The sequence below is a fragment of the Salvia hispanica genome, chromosome 5, assembly GCF_023119035.1.
Source record: "Salvia hispanica cultivar TCC Black 2014 chromosome 5, UniMelb_Shisp_WGS_1.0, whole genome shotgun sequence".
Lineage (NCBI taxonomy): Eukaryota > Viridiplantae > Streptophyta > Magnoliopsida > Lamiales > Lamiaceae > Salvia > Salvia hispanica.
Window position 1 is genome coordinate 26,880,648 of NC_062969.1, and position 24,545 is coordinate 26,905,192.

The 24,545-nt window shown below is 34.8% G+C and overlaps 3 protein-coding genes across 4 annotated transcripts; 1 reads left to right on the top strand and 2 right to left on the bottom strand.

The window, feature by feature from the left end:
- The first annotated feature begins 90 nt into the window (after positions 1 to 90).
- LOC125188938 lies at positions 91 to 3,692 on the top strand. Of its 2 annotated transcripts, XM_048086038.1 has the most exons (9): positions 91 to 454; positions 762 to 876; positions 955 to 1,242; positions 1,375 to 1,455; positions 1,570 to 1,968; positions 2,047 to 2,644; positions 2,754 to 2,948; positions 3,021 to 3,143; positions 3,293 to 3,692. In XM_048086038.1, exons 6-9 carry the CDS (start codon positions 2,492 to 2,494, stop codon positions 3,404 to 3,406), a joined length of 585 nt encoding a protein of 194 aa, XP_047941995.1. In that variant the 5' UTR covers positions 91 to 454; positions 762 to 876; positions 955 to 1,242; positions 1,375 to 1,455; positions 1,570 to 1,968; positions 2,047 to 2,491; the 3' UTR covers positions 3,407 to 3,692. The 2 variants fall into 2 exon arrangements, with proteins under 2 accessions (XP_047941995.1, XP_047941996.1); XM_048086039.1 differs by lacking the exon at positions 91 to 454 and having other exon boundaries at positions 496 to 876; positions 1,386 to 1,455.
- Positions 3,693 to 3,707: 15 nt separating this feature from the next.
- Positions 3,708 to 8,840, bottom strand: LOC125188937. The gene is made up of 7 exons (XM_048086037.1): positions 8,513 to 8,840; positions 8,114 to 8,208; positions 7,610 to 7,712; positions 7,362 to 7,480; positions 6,172 to 6,358; positions 5,925 to 6,065; positions 3,708 to 4,305 (listed from the first exon to the last, which is right to left on the bottom strand). The coding sequence occupies exons 1-7, from the start codon at positions 8,780 to 8,782 to the stop codon at positions 4,015 to 4,017; spliced, it is 1,206 nt and encodes a 401-aa protein (XP_047941994.1). The 5' UTR covers positions 8,783 to 8,840; the 3' UTR covers positions 3,708 to 4,014.
- Positions 8,841 to 14,846: 6,006 nt separating this feature from the next.
- On the bottom strand, positions 14,847 to 17,583 carry LOC125188447 (cyclic dof factor 2-like). Its single transcript, XM_048085295.1, has 2 exons — positions 17,179 to 17,583; positions 14,847 to 16,543 (listed from the first exon to the last, which is right to left on the bottom strand). Exons 1-2 carry the CDS (start codon positions 17,368 to 17,370, stop codon positions 15,233 to 15,235), a joined length of 1,503 nt encoding a protein of 500 aa, XP_047941252.1. The 5' UTR covers positions 17,371 to 17,583; the 3' UTR covers positions 14,847 to 15,232.
- Positions 17,584 to 24,545: the final 6,962 nt, after the last annotated feature.

The window sequence follows — 24,545 nt, forward strand, 5'->3', positions numbered from 1 at the left end:
ATTCCACATTTGTGATCTGAAAATCGGATCAAACTAGCAAGTTCAACCAATTTAACCGCAAACCGATCATTTAATCGATAATTATGTTTTTAAGTTTGAAATTCAATCAAGAAACCACACACCAAATAGAAAAGATTTCATTTTGACGCGAGTGATGCAATAATTCTTGAACATTATTGATGGTAGAATGACATTAAACCAAACAAGAATCACTAAATCAGACAAATTGGATAGGATTCTAAAGCGGATAATAAGGTTGATTCACCACTTGTAAAAACAACGAGAAAGGAGGGAACAGCAATTAAACAACGTTGCTATCTCCTCCTGTCTGTATCTTCAACGATTATAGATACAAAAATGGAAAGAAAAAGGGAACAACCTACAGAGAAGGGTTCAAGCTTGGAGTTTCTACCGGACCCACTTCTCCTTTTCCCATGGGGAGCCTTTGTTACAGGTCCCACCTCTCTCTTTCTCATCTTCACACTGTGTGTATTTTAATGCAAATTCCTTCTGGTAATAAATGGAGTATTAGTTTATGTTTTGGTGCTTGAATCCCATTTGTTAAATGTTATTCACATTGACGCTTTAATTCAAATCAATGATAGAAGCATATACTTGAAATTTGGTCTTCTATTCTTATACAGTAATCTCAACAATCAATTGTTTTGTAAATTATTTGATTTTGTTGGATATGATGTTGGTTGAATTTCCTGACTAGGCTCACACTTCATAGCACTCTTGATGTTTTGGTAGTTCATCAGGGGAAGTGGAGAATGCAATTCATGAATCCTTCCTCTGATCTTTAACCTATTCAAAGGGGAGGACTGCACTTGTAGCAGTTACAGGGCGCTTCGTTGTTCTTAATGCCGTGCTAAGGTATGTGTGTCGTGTATTATCAATTCAACAAGAAAACGGCCCAAGGAATTTTCAGCAGCACCTTATATATTGTTGCAGAGATTTAGAGACTGAATTGCTATAATGGGTGGTTGTGTATCATCTCCATATATAGCAACTAAACCGTCAAAAAGTAGTAGATGAAGGAGGTCCCATGGACGCTCGAAAAAGAGACATGTAAAATCAGCTTCAGAGGTAAACAGGACACGGAATAGTGATGCAGGAGCTCGAGTATCTACAGTTAGTGAGTTTGTTCACACGCTACCAAACGCAAAACATCTTCAGTCTCTAATTCCTCTTTCCATCTCACTCAGCTGCAATTTCTCCACAGTCAAAGTGATGTCAATGGTATATCTTTCCTACAAAACTGAGAATTCTAATCTTTTGTTATCACTCCAATCCAAACTGATGAACCTCCGTTTCTTGAGGATTACGAGATTGGCTATGTTAAGAATGACAAGATATACTCATATTCTACAGCAATGTACCAGGAAGAATGGTTTGACACACTCAGTTTACTGGAGTGCAACTCCGATGATGACTTTAGTAGCGTACATGGAGGTAAACAATCACAAACTTCTGTTTCTTTTCACCTCTTTGGTTTGCTCGAAGCATTAACTTATTTGGCTTTCGGATCAGCAACACCAGTTTTTATATTTCTACCTTCTTGTGTAGATCATGGCCCATTTACAACAAACGGGAGAGTTCTTCATTACGAAGTAGATAGCAAGAGTAATCTTAAAGAGGAGTTCTCAAGCAAAGATGGAGTAAAGCTAATAGATTCCCACAAAAAAGGGCTTCCTGGCTTAGTGCAGAGTGAAGATTCTGGTGCGGTGAAGGCACTAAAATTAGACCGGGCCTAGTTTTAATGGTATTTAAGTTCATGCGAATGACCATGATGATAAGACGTCCGAGACCCTATTGAAGTCTGTCTTGCCGGCATTAGTTCCCACCTTAAGTTTCAACGACAAGATGCACAAGGCAGTAAATTCTATTCCACAATCTCAGAAGAATTCAGCAACTATTATTAGGCCCTCCATACAAAAAGAGGCTATTGGGGAACAAATGGATTTTGTGAGTAACCTTTTAATTTGTCATTTTCCTAATGGAAGCAATCATCCCAACTCTTATTTTTAACATAAGTTCATACAGGTGCATCCGCTACAAAATATCTTTATCGCCCTAGAGCTGGCTTATTGATTCCTTGTACTCCTAACGGGGAGCCGACTCCTGGAAGTGGTCTGAGATTTTGCCATCCACGTTCAAGCTCCGCGGACCTAGCTATTTCAAGCATATGCAAGCCCTATCGTTCATATAAAAAATGTCGGTCACATGATTCAATATAGTACTAGTGTCTGATGATGTAGTTTTGCAGAGACAAGAAGAAGAATCCTGCACCAGATGTCACTCCTTTCATTCCAATAGGCGTAGATCTTTTTGCATGCGAGAGAAAGATTAGCCACATTTCCCAGCACATGGAACTGCCTTGTATAAAATCAGAAGGGGGAGTTCCCCCACTGCTAATTGTCAACATTCGGGTGATTGTTTGTGTCATATTCAAAAATAGATCATAGTGTGACTGTCAAACAGAAGCTTGATGCTTTTGCTTGTACTGTTGCAACTGCCCACGTATGCACCTTCTATGTTTCTTCGTGAAGGGGATGGGGAGGGCTTGAGCCTTGTGCTATATTTTAAGCTCTCGGAGACTTTTGAGACAGACGTATGTCCCAATTTCCAAGAAATGATCAAGGTACATATACATTTCTTTGAGTTCCAACCGTCTTTGCGTTGTTCGTTTGACTGCAACTTAATTATTGTTTTACTGTTCAAAGTACTTAATAGTTGCTGCGAATCTGCAGAGATTGATCGAGGACGATAAGGAAGTTGTCAAAGGCTACAGAAAAGAATCAAGTATTCCTTTCAGAGAAAGACTGAAAGTCATGGTTGGGGTGGTTAATCCTGACGATCTCGTCTCAAATAATACCGAGAGAAAACTCCTTAACGCGTACAATGAAAAGCCTGTTCTCTCTTGCCCTCAGCACAGCGTCTATGAGGTGAGATGGATTGCATTGGTGTGATGATAATATATCATTTCTTTAATCATCTCTGCTTGTTTGTTTACACAGGGTCCCAACTACTTTGAGATTGATCTTGACATTCATCACTTCAGCTTCATAGCAAGGAAGGGACTTAGTGCATTTCGCGAGAGGTTAGGCAATGGAATACTGGATCTTGGATTGACAATTCAGGTTCGTTAGAATTCACTGAAAATCTGCATCCATTCGTGAACGTTTAGGTTTCTTAACTCAAAGGATGACCTATACTATACATGCTTACATACTCTATCTATGCAAGTCTTTAAATTGATATTGAATCTATGTGAGTTTGAAACTAACAGGCTCAGAAGCCAGAAGAGCGGCCGGAGCAAGTCTTAGGCTGTGTGAGATTAAACAAGATTAGCTTTGTCAACAATGGCCAAATACCAACAATCGTGAGGCTAGATGACGACTGAGTCTACTGTGCATTTCACGAAAAAAATGGTTTACCGCAGGCATTTTCTACTAGTAGTGTTGGATGTCCAGGCAATCCACATGACCAAGTTTGATGATGTAAATTATGGATTACCAGTAGAGACTGAATGCAACTACTTTCCAATATTTGAATTCTCAGTGGCTTCATTAGACAAAGTATTGTCTCAGAAATTCTTTCTATTCTCTGTTGTAAGCATACATCTGTATCATGACACTTTTCATAAGTATATTTATTTTGTTAACTTCATCAATTTTGAAATGGTTATGCGCTGATATGAAATATTGAACTTGATTTCCACTCTCTAAGGAAAAGGAGTGTACAATATATACCAAAGTTACAATGTACTTTAGAAGGGCTAGATAATACAAGGATGGAAATTAATCTGTAGCTTTGGTAAGATGCATATTAAATACTTGCATTCATATCAAATTTATCCAAATCAACTAAAGTCAACTCACATAAATGTGAGTATATCAATACTTTGATTCTGGCTCTTGGCATTTACAGATCCGGATGATGTTGATGAGGGCAAGAAAGATGGTCGCATGATGCAAGCGTTAGGATACAGCACAAGCAGATCCATCAAACTCATTGTCTTGTTTCCAGATAATATGTCGATGACACTGCCAACCCCTCCACATCATATGTCCGAACCAATCGTTGTCTCTTGCCAGGTGACTCCAGCCAGCAAAGTTCCAAATGGAATGACTTGGATTCTTGCACGCTCTTTGCCACATCCGAAGGACATCCCATATACATGCCACCAGGCAATAAAGTGAACTGGAAACCACCACCAAAGGTGACCAGGTTATTCGAGATGGAACCCGTCCAGTTCACAGAGGTGGTTACATCACTGCCATCGGATGTACATTTTATATCCTGTGCACATCGAGAAATGCAACCAAAAATTATTACCTAGTAAGCATCAAAGGTGAAGCATTCTTCAATAAGGAAAGATGTAGAAGTCAAAAGCTTTTGTGTTTACTAATTTACAAACTAGAAAAAACAATTATAACTGATTTTTTGGTGTAGATCTATAAACAATTTGCAAGGTGAGATAGATCAAAGAAAAAACAAAATGAAACAGACAGCAGCACAAGTAAAAAGTATGGCTGAAATGATGAGGGAGTGGTAAATTAAAGACAATGCAAGAAACAACACATTGATGCCTAAGATTGTAATTTAGTAATTTAGAAAACTAACAGTTCAACTATCAGGTTTTGGATTGATTTTAGATTCCAGAACAGAGAGCTATTTTTTTTCATTCCAGATACGTACTATATTTTCCATCTAGCTGAACAGCTAGAAACATTGCAGGTTCATAAGACATTTTCAAACCTCATAAAATATTAACCAAAGAAAGTCATGCAACTATAAGCTATGCTTGAAATAAATACAATTGTGATCTCAGAAATGATTTCTACTGTGTTTGGTGGCAAATTATTGTTCCCATTAGTGTTGTGTTAATGTGTTAGCTTTTACATCTCCAATCATTTTATTTTCATATCTTTCCCTTCCTTAATTGATTAAGTTACTTAGGCCCTTCTTGGTATGGTGGAATGGAATGGCATTCCTACCTCCATTCCATTCCTTTACTTGGTATTTTTCTTCCTTAGGAATCACCATTCCATTTGGAATCACCATTCCATTCCACATGGGAATAGTCATTCCATTCCATTTTTTTCTTTTATTTTTATTTAAGATTTTAATTATAAAACATAGTAGTATTATATTATATTTAAATTTAATATCACTGAATTTTACTACTATAATTTTAAAATTTTATAATAAAACTAAAATTTTAGAATTTTTAATTATTAATAAAAATCCACACTCTCACTATTGCACACACACACTATACACTCTCACTCCACACACTACACACATTCCACACACCACACACACTACACCACACACAATACACATATTTTACACACATTACTCAATTCCATTCCATTTGTATTCCTTACATTCACCAAGCACAAGAATGGAATGAGGATTCCATCCATTCCTATCTCCATTCCATTCCATCATACCAAGAAGCTCCTTAGGGTTAGAATAAATGGATGAAACTGGGTAGTGCCACATTAGATACAATGTGATTAGGGTTCACTTCCCTTTTTAGTTTATTACTTTTACATGTTAAAATTGTATACATGGAAGATCATGTGGCACTACCACATCATCGATGGGCAATGAGATTATTTAAAAAATCTCAATTAAATAAGTTACTGCTAAACGAATAAATTTTTGCTATTCAGACACGAAAAAAGACTGGACGGTTAACTCCGTCAGAGTAATTCCAGCGTCTAAGTTGAAGAAGAGATTCTCAACAAAGTTCAGGATGTTTTAAAGCTGAATACAGTAAAACTTAAAGAAAAACAAGCATTTTAACAGGCAAGCACAAGCAGATAAATGATTCTCAAGCAAGTGTCAACTTTCTAACAACAAATCAATAATAAAGGTAAAAGAAATGACAGCAAAGACTAGTGAAATACCTGAACAAGTTGACCATTCTTGTTCATTTCAAGTATCGCAACAGTATCTGCTTCAGCTATTGTAGCACCGTAAACACCACTTCGTTTTGTTACAGAGCGACCCTTCCATGTGCCTAAATGAGGAGTAATCCTGTCTAAATCCTAGAACCAGTATTACCAGTACCAGGAAACTGGGTAATTCAGTATCAGGACACTTGGTAATTTTGAGAAAATATAATAAAATTGTTTAATATTAAATCTAAGGTACCATAGAATCGTCAAAGGAAGGGTGAGGAATCACCCCACTTCCTCTTTCTTCCAGGAATACAAGAAGCATGTCAAGTACACCTTTGGGATCCATGATATGGAAAGCTCTGACTCGTGCATCTTGTTCCAATGAGTAGAGGCAGTTCTCACACACTAGTGAAGGCCTTCGAGAAGGAAGCTTTAAATTTCTGCCGGAAGAAAAGTAAAGCCAGAACATTGAAGATTAATGTAATATAATGGAGATAACTGGCATAACAGCTTACACAGACCCAAATAAAAAAACTTATATATGAAATCCACAGGCATCACTAGTTCCTTTGTGGAGCAACGCCACTATGAGCTCCTTCAAGTAGTGACAGAAAAGTTTCCCTCTTCAAACACACCACCTCAATATCATTTTCTTTAGGTCTCTGCCGACACCACCTTGTATTTTTTTAATAATTAGATTGTAACTTATCTCGAACTCTTCTATGGCAGTGAGGGAACCTCGGTGGAGGTGAGATGCCCAAAATTCAAAAAATAGAAGACAGGGAGGGAGCTCAGACTAGAAACTACTCCATTAGTCTTATCACAAAGGCCTGAGAACATGGCTTTAAAGGCTCTATTTTCTCAGGTAATTGTTGTTAAGAAGTGTTGAGCTCGCCTGCCCTACAATATCTATCCTTCTGGAGCTACCAAAATACAGAAATCCATTTAATGGATAAAGGAAAACAATCCAATTGACAACATGAAATTCAAATTCTCCAGAGTATAGATAATGCATTCTCTTAATGCAATAGTTTGCATGAACATGAGGAAATTTGTCCATTCATGAATTATTGATCTCATTGTTGGAGATAATGACCAGATGCAAATCGTGAAACTAACATCAATGAAGATTTTATTTCCACAGCAGTGATAAAAGAGAATAAAGAGGAAAATGTTGTTTGATTTCCAGGACTTGTGAATAAATTAATCCAAAGCATGGGGAGACACATGTCCATCAATCATGCATTAATCCTTGCAAAAAGCATGTTTTACATTCAGGCTATGGTCAGATGCATATTGAAACATCCAATATTAAATATGGCTTTGTTTCCATAATAACGATGAACAACAAAGCAACAAATCAAAGGGTTTTTCTTAACTTTCAATTTTCAGTAATTGTTAACTCATTCTACCAAAACTGCTTATCTATATCGCAGAACACACCTGGGAAATTCTTCTCCAATATCATCTTCACCTAGAACCCCTTTTCTCAAAACTGTTTCCAACATTCCAGCTGTCTGGTATCTCAATGCAAATGCCTTCTCTTTAGGAAAGAACCCAATCTGCAAACTAAATTCAGTGGATGATACGCAAAGCAATTCAAATTTCGATTATTGAACTGCCAGAAAATTTAGATCTTGCGCATTACTATTGAATAACCAATAGTGAGATAAGGCAATAAGAAGTCCTACCTGCTGATATTTGTCCACCGTAAACATGTTGGTCTCCTTAATCTTGTATTCAAACCACTCTGGCTCGTCTTCAGGGCTTAATGGAGGCTGCCTGATGTATAGCCTATATTTTTGGAAACCAGTTTAACATCCGAGTAATACCATTTAGAAGAAAAACAGAGCAATGGGATCCTATTAATAGCAACCATAGCATGCTATGCAGTTTCTCTGGCACTTCGAAGTTCGAACCAATAAATAGTTAAATCTGAAAACAGGTTATACGGTTTCACCTTCCAAAAACGAGTTAGAAAATTTTAAACTATCTTTGTTTTTAGCTGAGCTGCAATATGACTTCACAGCATTTGTCCTCAATTTATTGATTAGGAACTTAGGATAGTAAAGCTTCAACTCATACCCAAAGGAAGAATAACAAAAATCATATCAAAGCGACAAAATAATCTATATCTATGGTAATGTGTTCATATCGAAAGTCCATTCAAGTAATCTTCCAGGGTAAAAACTTACGACTGAATCAAACTCATGAGTTCATTTTCTCCATACGAGCTCGCAGCAAGCTTTGTACTAATCTTATATAGCAAATTCCCATTACAATCGAATTGCTGCAATATCAACCAAAAATGCATTATCAACATCCTCGTTCAAAGTTCAAACTCTGTAAATCACATTAATAAAATTTCTTCCAATCAGAAATACCTCACTCATATAAAACAAACACAGAATGAAGCTTCACAAAAACATTGTCAACGATAAAAACTGATTAAAATTACAATCATTGCAAATATTACATGAAAACAGCCTCAAAACTACTGCATATTGACATATAAATTTAGCATTCTATCTCCTACAGGCTGGAAAAGAGAAAACCTAGATTTTGTTCATAGAAAATACAGAATGGATAATTACATGGAGAGAACCCTTCCAACTGCCGGAGTTGAGGTCAATGAAGCGTTTAAGAACGTCAATGCTCATCGAAATGTCACCGCTTTGCTGTCCAGCCGACGGGACATTAACGGAGCTCGGCGGTGAAAATGGTGATTTCGTCCGAAGAGAGGGAGCGAAGGGACGAAGAAATTGCGTTGTTAGCCACAGGGGGGATGGAGGATTGTTGAAAGTGGATGCGGAGAGAGAGCTATGCGCCGTCAGCGGCAATATGGAAGATAGCGCCGTCGCCATGTCACGGCGACGCGGGGAGAAATATCTTATCCGTTGGGGAAACAAACGATTGATTTCCTTCTAATTTTTATCTTAAATACTTCCTCCAAAAACATGGAGTTCGAATTTCTTGTTTTACCTTTTTTTTGTGCTCCGTCGATCTTGTTTTCAAATCATCAAAAGATAGCAGCAAATTTGACATTGTTAGTGTTGCTATTTTAGAATCCAAGACATGTAAAATAAGTTCAAATTAAGATTGCAAAGTTAGCACTTTCTCCATTCCACAAAAATATGCACTCTTTCCTTTTTTTCCATTCCACAAAAATATGCACTCTTTCCTTTTTTTCACACTTTCTAATTTTAGAAACTATTTTCTCTAATGAGATAGAACTCATTCTCCACTAATAATATTTTAATTACTTTTTTCTCTTTATATCTCTTAGTGTGTCCACAATAGTAGATCCCGTGGCCCTGAGCCAAGCCACAAAATTTGGCCGGGCCACAAAAATACTTATTCACACTATAGTGAAAAAGTCCAAGCCACCAAAATAATTATTTTTTTATTTTTTGTATATTTTAATTTAAGTAAAATAAAAATTATCGGACTATAATAATTAGAAAAAAAACATAAATTAATTTAAAAAAAGTTGACAATTACAAGTAAATATATTTATTGAAAATTCGAATTTTAATTATTTCCGTAATTAGTGTGTGAATTGAAATCACAATCCTTAATTAAAAAGTTGACCAACTTTAATTGGAATTTAGTTTTAGAGATGATTTGTTTTCTAAATTAATGCTAATTTATTTTTTTTGAAAACCGCCGTTCTCTCTCTCTCCATGTTTCTCTCTCTGCACTTCATTTTCTCCATATTTCTCTCTACACTTCATCTTCTCCAAAATTAGCAGAAAAAACTGAAGAAAAAAAAATCGAACCTAGGCTCGCGCTGTGGCTCTCGGCCGCTACAAAAGGGGAGCGTCGGCCACTGCCCAAGCGCTGCGGCCGAGCCGCCGGCGTGGCTCTCCCCTGGGCCCCCGATTTTGGTGGCGCGCGTTATAGGAAGCCGCGGCTCCCCTACAGTGAACGCTCTTATTTTACTAATTTTGCATTAAAACTCGTGCTGAATTCCAAGTATATATTTTTTTTGGGCGGGGGGATAAATAATAGTCGCTCAAATTTCATGCTAGGCTAAAAATTAAAAATTCAAAAGTTCAGATTTTAACACAGAAGTTGGGGTACAATTTTTTTGAACTTTTATTTTCGGCATTAATCTTTTATTTTTCATATTCTTTTTTATCATAGTATCAAAGTAATTAATGATCCATAATTAATTGTTAGTTCGTTTATTATGATATCTATATTGATCCGGCTTAACCCTAGTGCGTGCATATAAAAAAAATAGTGATGCAGAGACATAATATCTTTATGCCATAATATCCTTATATTTTTGGATCATATTATTGTGACTAATTTACCCTAGCATTAAATATCCTTATCGAAATACATATCATTAATTGGAGATAAACTTAAATCATGCATTATTAAACTAACAGATTTCAAAAATATTCAAAGATACATATTTCATTATTGTCGTATCAATTAAATACTATTATTTTAAAAAATTACTACGTAGTAATTTAGTGAATTAATTGTTATAGTATTAATTAACACACTACACAACTAAATCACTAACTATATAAAATTATAAAATAATTTGATGACTTAAATAGCAATCGTATATTTTTCACATAAAGAGCAATAGTTTAGTTAATACTTTTATTGTCTAATTTTTAGTTTTTTCTTTGTCCATTGTACTGTTATTTCATAGTTTGTTATTTTTATGTTAAATCTTTTAAAATATTTTATCATTGCAATAGCAATGAAATCATTTATTTAATATGTGGAAATTTTTTGAAAATTAAATATTTTTCTTATTCAGATTTAAAATTTATAATAATATATATAGTCATTGGGGAGTGTTATATTGCTAACTCATAACTTAATTGCTAACTACAACTAAATAATAGTCATTAGATATTCAAATTAAGAGCTTAGATCATTAATCCCTAAATGTCAATACGATCAACGAAAAACGTCAATAAGGTCATAGGATTAATTCCAATAAATATCAATAGGGGTATTAATGTCAATTAACTACATGTTTAGTCATAACTAACTTTTAAAAGATATCCCAAAACTTTAAATTCATATAACATATATCAAATTAAAGATAATTTCATAAGGATTCCAACGATATCATACATGCATATGTTCCGACGTCAAAATTTGAAAAAAAATTTAAATTTTTTTAATTTTTTCGTACAAGCAGAAATGTCAACATACTATATAAAATATGTCAATATAATACATGTAGAATCTCAATATAAGCAATGGGTTAACATTCTTAAAGTATTGTGTTGACATTCTCAAAGCATTGAGTTGATATTTTCGGAACACTATATTGACATTTTCATCCAAAACCCTAATTTGGAGTTTTTTTATCTTTTTCGATTTAATTAATAAAAACGAAAATTAAACATGGCAAATTGTAGACCACACGTTTGCTAAAATCCTATTGCCTTAAATTAGTTGTAGTTAACAATTAAATAATGAGTTAGCAATTGATCACTCCCCGCCGTCATTATGATGAAGCTTTTTTTTAATTATCTTTTACATTTCTGTGTTTTTTCCTTAGCTTTATTACATGTAATATTTTTTTTAATTGAGCTTTGAACTCTAATATCTTTTGATTAAAATATATAATTATATAACTTTCAAATATTAAATAGATAAATGAAGAAAATATGATTATTTTTTTTACTGAGTTTCGAGTGTAACATTTTAAAAATTAAAAATCAATAAAATTATTGTTTAATACAAAATAATCGGATGAATCCAATTTTATCATTTTAGATTATTTTAATATATTATATATCAACGAATTAATTATAAATTAAGAATATAATGAATATATAGCTCTAGAATGTTAAATATATTAGTGAATAAAAGGGGAAGAGATAAAAAGAATATTATGCAATCATATTTTAAATAGAATGTATGATACACATATTCATTAAATGTTTGAATAAATATGCGTAAGCTACGTTTATGTCTTTTAAATAGGTTTATTTAATAAACACATTAATGCAAGGGTAATGCAGTACATACATAAAATATAAATTTAATTACTACTAAAATATAGTAATATATAATTACCATTTCAACCCCATTATGGCAATCCATTATGTCTCTAAAACATTAACCTTGATAAGAAAAATAACTGAAATCTTAGAGTGGCTTTTGACAAGAGCAAAAACTATTTAATGAAAAATCGAAGTGACTCGTGAATATAAGCAAAAAGCAATTTAGATTGGCTTATGGACACTATAAAAAATTGTCTATATTGATTTTTTTAACACGAGTAAAAATTGTCAAAAGAAAATGAAATAACTCCTTAATACGTATCTAAATTATCAAATGTTGAATTAAAAAAGCTTCTTGATATGAACATAAACCATCGATGAACACTGAAGGAAGTCATAAATAAGATAATACAGTTAAAAGAATAGAACTAGTACACAGTTGAGCAAAGGAGAAAATCTATATGTGTGAGTTAATTTATTTTAATACAAGCAAACATTGGAAATAGAATGGTAAAGGAAAGTTCAATAACGAGATTCTGGCGGCGGCGGTGGCGGAGGCAGCTGGAATGGCTGGGGAAGCGGAAGAGTGGGTAAAGGAACAGATCTTTCGTTGTGGTTTGGCCCTGTTTCGTCATAATCCAACTCAAACATTTTCCTTGATTTTTCCTGCAAATATTCAAATAAATATAAGTACTACATAAAGAGATTGACATTGAGAGATGAGAATGTGGTGAAGTACCTGCAACTCCGTAGCAGTAGCAATGGCGTGAGTTTCTTGGAGTGACAGTCTTCTTCCAAATCCTAAAAATTAAAACATAATCTTGAATTTGATGATGCATCAGCTCAAACTATTTCTCTAGGATTACAAAAGAATTTACCTTTATTAGAGGAAACGCAGAGAAGAAACAAGAGAAGAAGGGTAGTGATAGAAGATCCACCCATATTTAGTTGTGGCCTCAGATCCAGTTCTCTCCTTTTATATACTTCTCCTAACTCTCTTTTTTTATTCCACCATTCATTTTTTTAATAATTTCATAAAATTTTGCATGCTACAAGAATCAAGACGAATGATGTGATGACTGATATTTTATCTTATAGGAGTACTGAGGTGCTTTAAAATGACAACACCTCTTAAAATAACTTCATACCACTATTCCTAGCCAATCATTTGTACACATAGACGAATAATCAGCTGCCATGTGATAATTATAAAAAATGCTCGAGGGTAAATTTTCTCGGCCAACAATATCCAATAGATTGCTGTCTAGCATTTATACTATTGCTATGTAGCGTTTATAACATTGCTGGATACGTGGTGTCACAATGTCACTTTAAAAGGTGTTACCATTTTAATACAAACCTAGGGGTACTATATGTACTCCTACAACGAATAATATGACATGATAAATGCATTATATGTCATCATCTATAAGAAGAGGATTCTATATGCTTATTTACAAATTACAGGGATGATATTACCGGAAATCATAATAAACACATCTTCAGATCTTAACTTACACACTCAAGTAAGTATTTTTGTGGTATATGAGGGTCAAACGCACGTGTGCGGGAAGAAGGCATGTGACTACTAGTTGTATAACACTTTAAATAATTAATGTACACCCCTTTTATTGTATCAAAACCATCAAATCCAGTGCAACTTTATTTTGCTTTCAATCTACTCATACTTTTTCTTTATTTTTTTTAACTTTATTACTTATTTAACTACTATATGTATATCACAAAGTCCACGCTGCCTTATGTTATGCGGCTAATGTTACTTTTGTCATTTTAATCAAGTGAGCCGTTGTCTCTCTTAGTTGGCAAAGTTGCGATTGTGATTGTGTGATATATTTGCAAAAGTTCGAGGTGGCCCTATCAAAATTAGATATAGTCTTGGACTATATGTAATTTCTTAAATTAATAATTTTGTTTACAAACAAGTCCAAAATGCTAAGCCGAACATGGTAGTTTCTTACTGGAAATTCAGGACATCCGGCCCTACTCACATCCAATATCCTTCTATGAAAAATACATCACACGAAATTGTTGTGTGATGGAGTAATAATTACACTAATGGAGAAGTCTTTTTTGACAGCATACAAGTAACATCTAATTTTCTTAAAACACTAATCAAACTCCTAAATCGCTGTATACTGCCTTGTTAGTAACTCGTAAAATGTTCTTTGAATTAATAGAAATTATATATTTGGTGGTTGTCATTCGATATGAAGTGCAATTATACAAAAATCACGCACACTGCCCTTTTTTGAAGAAAAATATGGAGTGTACAAATTCAAGTAAACATTACGTCAGAAATGTTAATTAAGGGTGACTAGCCATTTGATCTTTCTGCATACTGTGAGCCTGTGAGGTACAAAAGTTGGCTACAATATACCATTTCCATAAGCTTGAAAATAAATTCACAATGCATGTATAGAAAGTGAGAATGATAAATTAGATGAGATTTATTTGAAAATTGAAATTCACCAAAGAAGATGATAGAGCTGTTACTAGAAACATGGTTATTCAATGAAACATAGGTATGAAAAGATTGATTAGTAAGGTTAGAGTAAGTTCGAATTGATGATAAAATTGAAAGTGAAAGGAAGCGGTGTGTTCTCATCTATATCTATTAAAATCATATATATGCAGGCACCTTGTCATTATTTTTCAAAATAAATTTCATCTTGAGCTAGAAAACCCCCCACACACACAGGCTAAGAAGATAAATCTATAGTAATACTCAACAAGCAGAAAATGTGGACCACTGTATTCACCATCTCCCACCCTTGAACCAATTTTGACATGTCACATGCTTAACTAATCAAGAAAGACTTTACAACTGTTATTACACAAGTATCACTAAACTAAAGGGAACACTGACCTAAAAGAGTAGAAAGGATTCTTAGTCACACTTTCTAAATACTGTATCATCTAATTCCAATCCAAATATCAAATTCAATGACCATCTCGGCCTTGGATAGAAATGGATGTTTTCCGACAAGAACCTACTTTAGGAAGAGGCAAATAGTATTACAAAGAAACTCAACTTATTTCGCTGCACAAGCATTACACTGATCTTGCTCTCGCATATAATTATGTACAATAACTAAACAAGCCCCCGAGTCCATCTACCACCTACCAAAGAACAGCTATTTGCTAGTTTTAATGTTAAGTAATCCCATGTTTATGAAGATTGAAGAGAATTTACCCAATCTCCAGCCTCATTCGTCTGTAGCTTCATCAATGGATATCCTGGCACAAATCAAGCAATGATATCCTGTCGAGACGATTCAAGAAGAAGACAACTACAGTTCGGTAAGCTTAAGAGCTCTCTTGGAAGCTCAATGACCTGGACAAAGCTGCTGGATTTGCTTGTAATACTGTCGATGTTTCTGGACCATGAGCCTTTTCACCGCCTTTCACTTGGCTTTCGAAGGCCTTAAAAAGACCACCACTACCAACAGAATCCGCTCTCTCATTCTTTATACCTAAAGTTGCCCATATGGAACTCTTGGCGGCCTCTCCAGGATCGTCGATTCTCAAAGTTTTCGGAACCCACAGACATTTCTCAGGATTACTCTCCTTCTCACTTGCTTCCTCTGGGTTGACGGGCATCAGAGTGTTGTCATCTCTCGAGTGCTTCCCTAATGTTGGGGAATTGGGGCTGGAATTCGGAGGAGTGTGGCTCTGTGATGGTGTTGGGGGGATAATCCAAGGAACATTCCAAGGGCCAGGTACAGCACAACCCCAGTAAGCTGGTGCCGGAGGATAGAAGGGCAAAGCAAAGCCACCGGGTGGAAAGTTTGGTGGAGACACAGGAGCAGTCCACTGAACAGAATGCCACGGATAAGGCCATGGGGCACCTGGAAAGCAAGGAACTTGGGGAGGAAAGGGATGACTGTTTGGTATCAGTTCAGGCAAGCCGGTTTTACCAACTTCTTCCTTTGAGCTTGCGGCAGTGGAGGAAGATCCACTGGAGCGATCATCCGCATTCTCTTTAAGCCCATGAGAAGCCTCAATTCCTACTTCTTCCGGTCTGTGAAACCCGTTCCTCATGTTGTTTCTGATGGCTTTATCGCCAATATTCAAGACAGACACCATTGATTCACACAGAGGTGTGTCTGAATTGAAAGTGATAACAGTGCCATTGGGGCTCAGAACAGGGTGGTGTATTCCGTTTGGGAGGTCCACCTGGATATTCTGAAGACCATCAGGAACAGTTAGATGACGGAACTGAGAAGCAGCATTCTTGTTCTTACGGCGACCGGCCCCTACAGGCACATTCCTCATGGTCCCACCAGCCGTCCAGTACCTCTGACAATTCTTGCAGAAATGTCTTGGCTGGTTGACGTTGTAATTGTTAAAATAACAAAATTTTGTATCCATGCTGTTGCAACGAGGACACGGGAGTATCTTGTCTGGCTTCTTCAGAGTTTTGTCCTGTGAGTCACTGGTGTCAGTCTGGTCCTCTTCCGTCTTCAAGCTTTCCATGGGTTCGGCATCACTACCAGCAGACAATGCCTTAGGTTCCTCAACTATAGATGGGGTTGCATTAGAATCTTTTAATTCATCCGATGTCAAAGGCTGGGACCGACCCTCCTCTTTATCGTCTTGTTTTAAGCCTGATTGGTTCTGCAAGCAAAAGCTATGAGTTCACAGTTGCTACTCATTGCAAACTAAGCCCCATTTAAGCTCTAAATAGCACATTCCACTTTGTTTATACACAGAAAGTTAAGAAACCTATAACAGGGTAGTTGAAGTAAGATATTGTTGCAACAAATCAATAGAAAGAACATGTAAAATAACACATGAGGGATTTTATTAATGCCAAAAACATCACAAAGTCACAATCTAGAAACCAATAAAGAAGAGATGGTCTCTCTTCAATTTTATCACTCAAACTAGTATTTTCTCTAATCCAATTCACAATTCTCTCTACAATGACCCAAAAACACTTTGATTGCAGAAGACAATAGATATTCATTACCAGAAAGAGAAGGATTAGATCACAACACAAAAAACCATTTTAGTCACAAGTGGAATAGCAAAAGAACTTCTCCTACAGAAACCCATATATATCACTTAATAAAAAATATTCAAAAAAATCAATAAAAACCACTCTGAAACCCTAAATCGAGACAGCAAAACACAAAATTAACCAAAAATTCAAAAAAAAATCAATTAAAACCAAGATCGACCGATTAATGCTCATTCCAAGGGCTTTTCATCAAAACTTGAATAATCAATTGCTAGTTCAAAATGAATACCTTGTTGGATTCATGGTCCTCTCCATCGCCGTTGATATCATTTTCTTCAATCATGGAGCTAGATGAACAAGGGGGATCTTGATTAATCGAAGCATCACATAACTGAGCTGCTTCACCAGTCTTCTCCGCCGCCTCGGGAAGTTGGATGGTTTTGCCGAAAAGCTTAATCTTGGGGTCTTTCACTTCAGACATTTTTGGCTCTGGTTATCCCCTCGAGTTGTTTCTCCCACCGTTTATAAACGAGACAAAAAAGACTCCCGATGAGTTGGGATAAAATTGAGATAAAATTGAGAGATCTGACACGCACTCACACTGTGTTCTTTTTCTATTTCTGGGGGTACCTTTTTGCTCTGTATTTGTGTTTGTGTGTGTGTTTTCTCTCTCTTATCAGTGCATACCTGTTTTTGGCAACGTGGGAGGAGAGATGGCGTTTTTAAGGTTTGATTCCACGTCAGCTGCGAAACTGAATTCTGAGCCACAAGTTTGTATGTGGCCATCAGATCTTCTTTTTTTTCTTTTTTCGTTTTTCTTTTTTGCTTGTGTGTATTCTTCTACGCTTCTACTCTTCGGTCAAATAAAACAATTCATACGAGAAAATTTTAAAATGCCTCCTAATTTTCTCGTTTGGTAATCCATCTTTAAGTTTTTTTTTTTTCATTTTATGTAAAAAAGACTAATATTCGTCTAACTCATTACTCTTACATTTTATTATAAATAACGATATAAACATGGGATTAACTTTTCGCTAACTCATTTCTCCATTTTCTTTCACAAAATCAAACAATTTCTTAAAATCAAGCCAAGTTAAAATAAGACTATAAATAACAAACGGAAGGGGTAATACTTACTCTTTTTTCTCCCCCTGTGAAGAAGGATATCTAGTGATGGATCCAGATGAAATTAAAGGAAGTTTACCAATCCTACCACCGTCTCATTTAGTGAGAAAATTCCTCCGATTTTTATAACTGTCGAACTCATGATATCAGAGATGGATTTAAGTGGGGTAAGTGGTTTGATCATGCCAACGAGGGTTGGTAAATTTTGTTAACATTCAGAGTTTAAAATAAAATAGATATAAACATGATTTCTATAAAATTAAATCGCAAAAATTAAATATTACAAAATGAACAAGTACTATCTTTATCTCACTATAAGCGATTCACATTTCCTTTTGTGATATACACCTAAAACGAGTCATTTCCTTTTTTAGCAAAAAAAAAGAATATTTTTCATCTCTTTTATTTTATTCTCTTTTTACTTCTCTACTTTATTTTCTCTTATACTTTATTCTCTTTCCACTTAATTCTTTAATTATTTTTTTAAATATCATATTTACAGAAACATCTTTCTTATAGGAGGTAAAGGAAGTAATAAGTAAAGGAGTAATATTTATATTTTTGTGTTAGTAGTTACTAAAAAGATGATGAAGCGCAACTGAATTGGTGACTAAATGGACAATAAAATTTTAAAAGAGTAGTAAAAGATTATATACTTATATTTATTTGATTATTGCCTAGTTATGATTAATTCAAGCCCAAAGAAACCATGTTTCGGCAAATAGTATATGAAGCTATGTAGATCGTAGACGGTTCGTAAACATATTCAATATCTGAGATAAAACTTTAATGCTATATTATATAATTGCAATTAATTTAGTGCTAATAAAATTAAAGTGCATTAAGTGTCTTTCACTAATAAGAATGCTAGCTAATAAGAATGACAATAAACGCTATACGAACAATCGATTCATATATTGAATGTGTATCCAAATATAATTATAATATATCATACACCTAAACATAGTCTTTTGATATGTGTATTGCTCGTTCTTGTTGTGTACAGCCGCGGACGATTCATTCACACACTCACACACTCATTAGACGGAGACCCCCTTTTCCACCTTCTATTTTTCAAAATAAAATAAAACAAACATTAATACTCCATAAATAAAGAATTTGCAATAAGAATATGTCTCGCTATGACACTTGCTACTTTTTTTTACTCTGACTAGTACAGACATTGAGCCTCCATGATGCTTGTTGTATTTGATAGGGATACATCTGGCTCGAAAAATATGGTCTTCCTTGCTATTTTTGCCCTAACAATAACTTTGGTTCTATCCGCAGGCTCTATTTGATGTACAGAATTGGAATTGAATTGGAATTAGAATTCTATGGAATTGAATCGGAAGGAATTGTCAAATCCTATATTTGGTTAAGTGAAGTAATTGATATGAAATTGAATTTGAATAATTTGTGCACACACACTATAAAAAAAATAGACACTCACACACTCTTCACACAAAAATAAACATACTATACATACATACACACACCGCACACACTATACACACTACACAAATTTCACACATTTCACACACTACACAACAACACAAATTTCACACACTACGCACACTACACAAATTTCACACATTTCACACACTACACACTACACAAATTTCACACACTTCACACTTTACACACATTTTACACATTTCAAGCATCCAATTTTTGGATTTTTTTCGATCTGAATAAAAAAACTGAATTTTTTTCAAAAGTTTAAACTGAACCAAATTGGAAATTTTAGTTTGTGAATAGTGTGTGTATTTTGGGTATAGTGTGCGTAGTGTGTATTTTGAGTAAAATTTATTTCATGTGTGTAGTATGTGTATTTTGTGTGTATGTAGCGTGTGTATTTTGTGTAGTGTGTGTTTAGTGTGAAATGTGTGAAATTTGTGTAGTATGTGTAGTGTGTGAAATGTGCGTAGTGTGTGAAATGTGTGTAGTGCGAGAAATGTGTGTAGTGCGGGAAATATGTGAAATTTGTGTAGCGTGTTAAATGTGTGTCATGTGTGAAGTGCATGTAGTGTGTGAAACGTGTGTAGTGTGTGTGAAATGTGTGTAGTGGATAGTAGTGAAACCATCTAATTTTATGACTATTTGGAATTCCAATTTTCTACTTTTGATATGGAATTCAAATCATGGAATTGAAAATTTTAGAATTATAATTCAATTCCAATTCTATACATTTTTGTGATACCAAACTATGGGTGGGTCGGTACGGTATACCATACTGAGAACGCATACCGCATACCTTACCGAAAACTGCGGTATGACAAAATATCATACCGAAGTTTTGGTATACTGCAATGCTTTATACCAAAAATTCGGTATCGTTAATTTTTTATACAGTTACCATACCGTTATTGCGGTATACCATACTTTTACGGTATACCGAAGTACGGTTCGGTATACCGTAGTACCGTTATGTAAAAAAAATCTCTTTGTATACAAAATATTTAAAAGTAGGATTTTCTTAAATTTTTTCTTTTTAATTAAATTTTATTATATAAATATATTAAATATAATGTAATATATATAATATTTCAACATGTGCCGATTTTTTGGTATGCACCTAGAATTCGGTATAGCGCGGTATACCGATTCTACGTTATATACCAAATATTCGGTATATCACGGTATACCGCGGTATAGGAGAATTGATACTGTTACTGTACCAAAAGATTTCGGTATGGTATGACACCGAAAAATTGCGGTATTCCGAAAAACCGATATTTTCGGTACGATAAGTGCAGTATTTCGGTATTTTTGCCCAGCTCTATACCAAACAATGGAATTGGAATTGGAGCCTCCAATTCCAATTCCAATTCCATAGCTCCAATTTCATGTTCCCAAACACACCCTAACTGCTTTTTAAATTTTTGTACATCCTCCGTTCCCTAATGGTTGAAGTAAAACTTTTCGGCACAGAGTTTAAAAAAAAGATATTGAATGTGTTAAATAAATAGATAAAAAAGTAAGAGGGAGAAAAAGATCGGAGGGGATCAGCGAAGGCATAAGCTAATCCACCACATAATACATCAACGAAAAATAGACATGTGGAATCTATTTGTAAAATTAAATATAAGACTAAAAGTATAAATTCTCCATCTTATGCTACACCAATATTAATTAGACACAAGAAAAATCTTTGATATTGACTAAAGAAGATTAAAACTAACATTCATTCACTATTTTAATTAGAAAATCCCTTTCATCCAACCAAGAATTTTTATTAGCATCATGAGCAAATATTAGCACCTCAAACAAATTTGCCAAACAACTAACTGAACTACTAACTAAACTCCATTCATTTAATAATAAAACCTAAATCATGCTATTTGACCTGTAGAAAGAAATCTGATTGAGATCAAGAAAAAATCATTTATCAGAAATCATTTTGACCAACAAAATCTGAAGAACAAAAGAATGAGCTCTTGCTTGCTGCCCATGTAAATGAGCTTTCATGAACACTGACAACTGACTAGAATGTTCCTATCAACACAATAATAGTAGTTAAAACAATAGAATAAATGTGTCAAAATTTCTCTTTATTATCAACATATTAACAACATATTAATGAACTTATCTTTCATTTAGTCATTTGTGCAATTAATAGAATGTCGCTCAAACACAATCCTGCAGAGGTCAATTGATAATATCAAAATGCAACTCTTAATTAAAAATGAAACTCCCACAAAAATCTTAATTAAAACTTAACGACTTTGGTTATGCAAATTCTTTTTTTCTATTTAATATCCATTTTGTTGTTACTTTGTTTCTTCCCTAAGTAGTTCTTATGCTGCATGATTGAGTGACACAATCTTGTATGATTTAATATAACTTGCTTCATAATTGTGACAGAGTTCTAGCGAGTTAGATTCACTTAGTAGACACTACAGTTAGCTTCCCTTAAAATGACACTGTTAATTGAGAGTGAGGACTTTTCAAGGGTCTTAGGAGCTTTTTGGAGTTACGTGTTAAGATTGACAACCCTAACTTTGTAATCAACGTTTGTATCGCATGAGCATAAGCTAGATGACTCGTCCTTTCAAAGTATAAACTGTGCTAGGGTATTGTAGTTGGAATTTGTATAACCATAACTGTGAACGCACATCCCTGGGATTCTCTTATCTCTATCGCTTATCTCCGTGTTTTATTTGCTTTTAGTTGTTTTATGCTTTTTATTATTTCTAGTTTTCAAAAGTTTTCCAAAACCTACTTGCCTTTTCAAATAGTAATTGAGTCTTAGTAGAAGATAGACACTTTGTGTTTGCCTTCCCCGTGTTCGATATCCGGTACTAACCTTTAGCTATACTATATATACTCTGTATACTTGCAAGTTTATTTAGTGCTAATAAAAAGTGCATCATTCATGCTTGAGTGACACATTCGATGAAGATTTAATATAACTTGCTACATAATCGTGAGAGGAGGTTTGCGAGTTAGATCCACTTAGTAGACACTACAATTAGCTTCCTTTAAAACGACACTGTTAATTGAGAGTGAGCACTTTTCAAGGGTCTTAAGAGCTTTCAGGAGTTACGAATCTAGGATTGACAACCCTAGTTTTAGTAATCTACGCTTGTACCGCATGGACATAACTTGTGTGACTCGTTCTATCGAAGTATAAATCGTGCTAGGGTATTGTAGTTGGAACTTGTTTAACCATAACTGTGAACGCACATCCTTGGAATTCTCTTATCTCTCATATTTTTACCTCTTTAATTTGTTGCAATTAGTTGTTTAATGCTTTCGAGTTTTCTCGTTTCCAAAACATTTCCAAAATCTTTGTTTTTCCAAATAGTGAAAGAAGCTTAGTAGAAGGTAGACAATTTGTGATTCTATTCCCCGTGTTCGATATCCCGATAATGACCTTTAGCTATACTAGATCTACTCTGTATACTTGCAGGTTTATAATTATGATCTAATTTTAATGGACATGCAAAAATGACAAAAATAATTTAGTTTTATGAGACTAATGAAATATTTGATATGGCTGGTGAGAGATTATACATAGACATCACCACCAGTGAATTAGAAGATGTCATAATGTATAAAGTCATTTGATTGAAAAACATCATGTGTAGTGTCACGACCGCACTTTCTAAGGATAGAAAGCCCGGTTGATCGTGACTAGGGGAGGATGTAAGAAGCGGGGAAGAAAGGGAAAAACTGTGGCACAACTGAACTTGAACTGAAATAACTTGGAATATATATATAAATCAGAGTGCATGGTACAAGAGAATGAAATCTCAACTTTTACATTGCAGCGGAAGAGTCAAGAGCAGATGACATCGTGTATGGAGACACGACGCATCCAAGTACTATTCTATCGAATGATCTTCATCGTCTATGCTCAACACCGCCCGCCGTCATCACTGCTCAACCTGCACATTTTTAAAACATATGCAGGGCTGAGTACTTGGTGTACTCAGTGGACACGTGCCGAAATATATTTTACTAAAAACTGAATTTGTCAAGTCACTCCTAGGTAAACTCGGGATTTTTAAGTAAAAGATCCGAGAACACTAAATCATTTTCCTTGTCATTATCACAAGGGATCTGCTATTCTATTTTCCTGGAACTTATGCCATATCTGAACTAACTCCTGGTGAAACGAAGTCACAACTCCTGGTGAAATAAATTCACAAACTCCTGGTGAAACGAATTCACAACTCCTGGTGATACCAATTCACAACTCCTGGTGAAACTAATTCACAAACTCCTGGTGAAATGAATTCACAACTCCTGGTGAAACTAATTCACAAACTCCTGGTGAAACGAATTCCCAAACTCCTGGTGAAACGAATTCAAAACTCCTGGTGAAATGAATTCACAAACTCCTGGTGAAACTAATTCACAACTCCTGGTGAAATAAATTCACAAACTCCTGGTGAAACGAATTCACAACTCCTGGTGAAACTAATTCACAAACTCCTGGTCTAGTAGGGACATCGCCCTTGCTAGACAATCAGATAGGCAAAGTTTAAAACAAAACATGGCTTGACATAACTTTCAAAAACTTCCTTTCCTCATAAACATTTTCGACTAAACTCATTTCTATCGGTCAAAGCCGAACAAAATATCAACGAAGGCTGACAGTTCACAAGCACCCGTAAAGCAACACATAATGTCACATAACTAAATAACATCACTTTCACTTGATGTAAATAGCACTCATCATAAAATATTGTTCATGAAACTGTAAATGTAAACTGTACTTTTCATATCACCTTGGCACTCTTCATAAAAACCATACTTTAAACATAAAGGCAACAATCGTATCTTAAATAGAAAGCCCACCTCATTCGCTTAAAACTCCTTAAATTGATTTTTCCTCACTCCGCCTTTACTCGCAGAGATAGCCTTTTGAAAGCAAACAACGTACTAATAAGACTCAAGAAGTTCTCATACTTATAGGAATGCATGCCCCTAATTAATTCTCTTATCCTTCGTTCACTTCTAGGAAATTTTTAGAAACTCGCATATTAATTAAATCGGGAAATTTAATTAATAGCACTTCTT

What these genes read in the sequence shown, in the direction of transcription:
- LOC125188937 (XM_048086037.1), bottom strand. Translation starts at nt 8,782, where the DNA reads ATGGCGACGGCGCTATCTTCCATATTGCCGCTGACGGCGCATAGCTCT. An exon ending in GTTGGAAGGGTTCTCTCCAT is followed by an intron (nt 8,209 to 8,512) that starts GTAATTATCCAT and finishes TTGATATTGCAG; the next exon opens with CAATTCGATTGTAATGGGAA. An exon ending in CTCATGAGTTTGATTCAGTC is followed by an intron (nt 7,713 to 8,113) that starts GTAAGTTTTTAC and finishes CCAAAAATATAG; the next exon opens with GCTATACATCAGGCAGCCTC.
- LOC125188447 (XM_048085295.1), bottom strand. Translation starts at nt 17,370, where the DNA reads ATGTCTGAAGTGAAAGACCCCAAGATTAAGCTTTTCGGCAAAACCATC. An exon ending in AGGACCATGAATCCAACAAG is followed by an intron (nt 16,544 to 17,178) that starts GTATTCATTTTG and finishes TTTTGCTTGCAG; the next exon opens with AACCAATCAGGCTTAAAACA.
- LOC125188938 (XM_048086038.1), top strand. Translation starts at nt 2,492, where the DNA reads ATGCTTTTGCTTGTACTGTTGCAACTGCCCACGTATGCACCTTCTATG. An exon ending in ATTTCCAAGAAATGATCAAG is followed by an intron (nt 2,645 to 2,753) that starts GTACATATACAT and finishes GCGAATCTGCAG; the next exon opens with AGATTGATCGAGGACGATAA. An exon ending in ATCTTGGATTGACAATTCAG is followed by an intron (nt 3,144 to 3,292) that starts GTTCGTTAGAAT and finishes TGAAACTAACAG; the next exon opens with GCTCAGAAGCCAGAAGAGCG.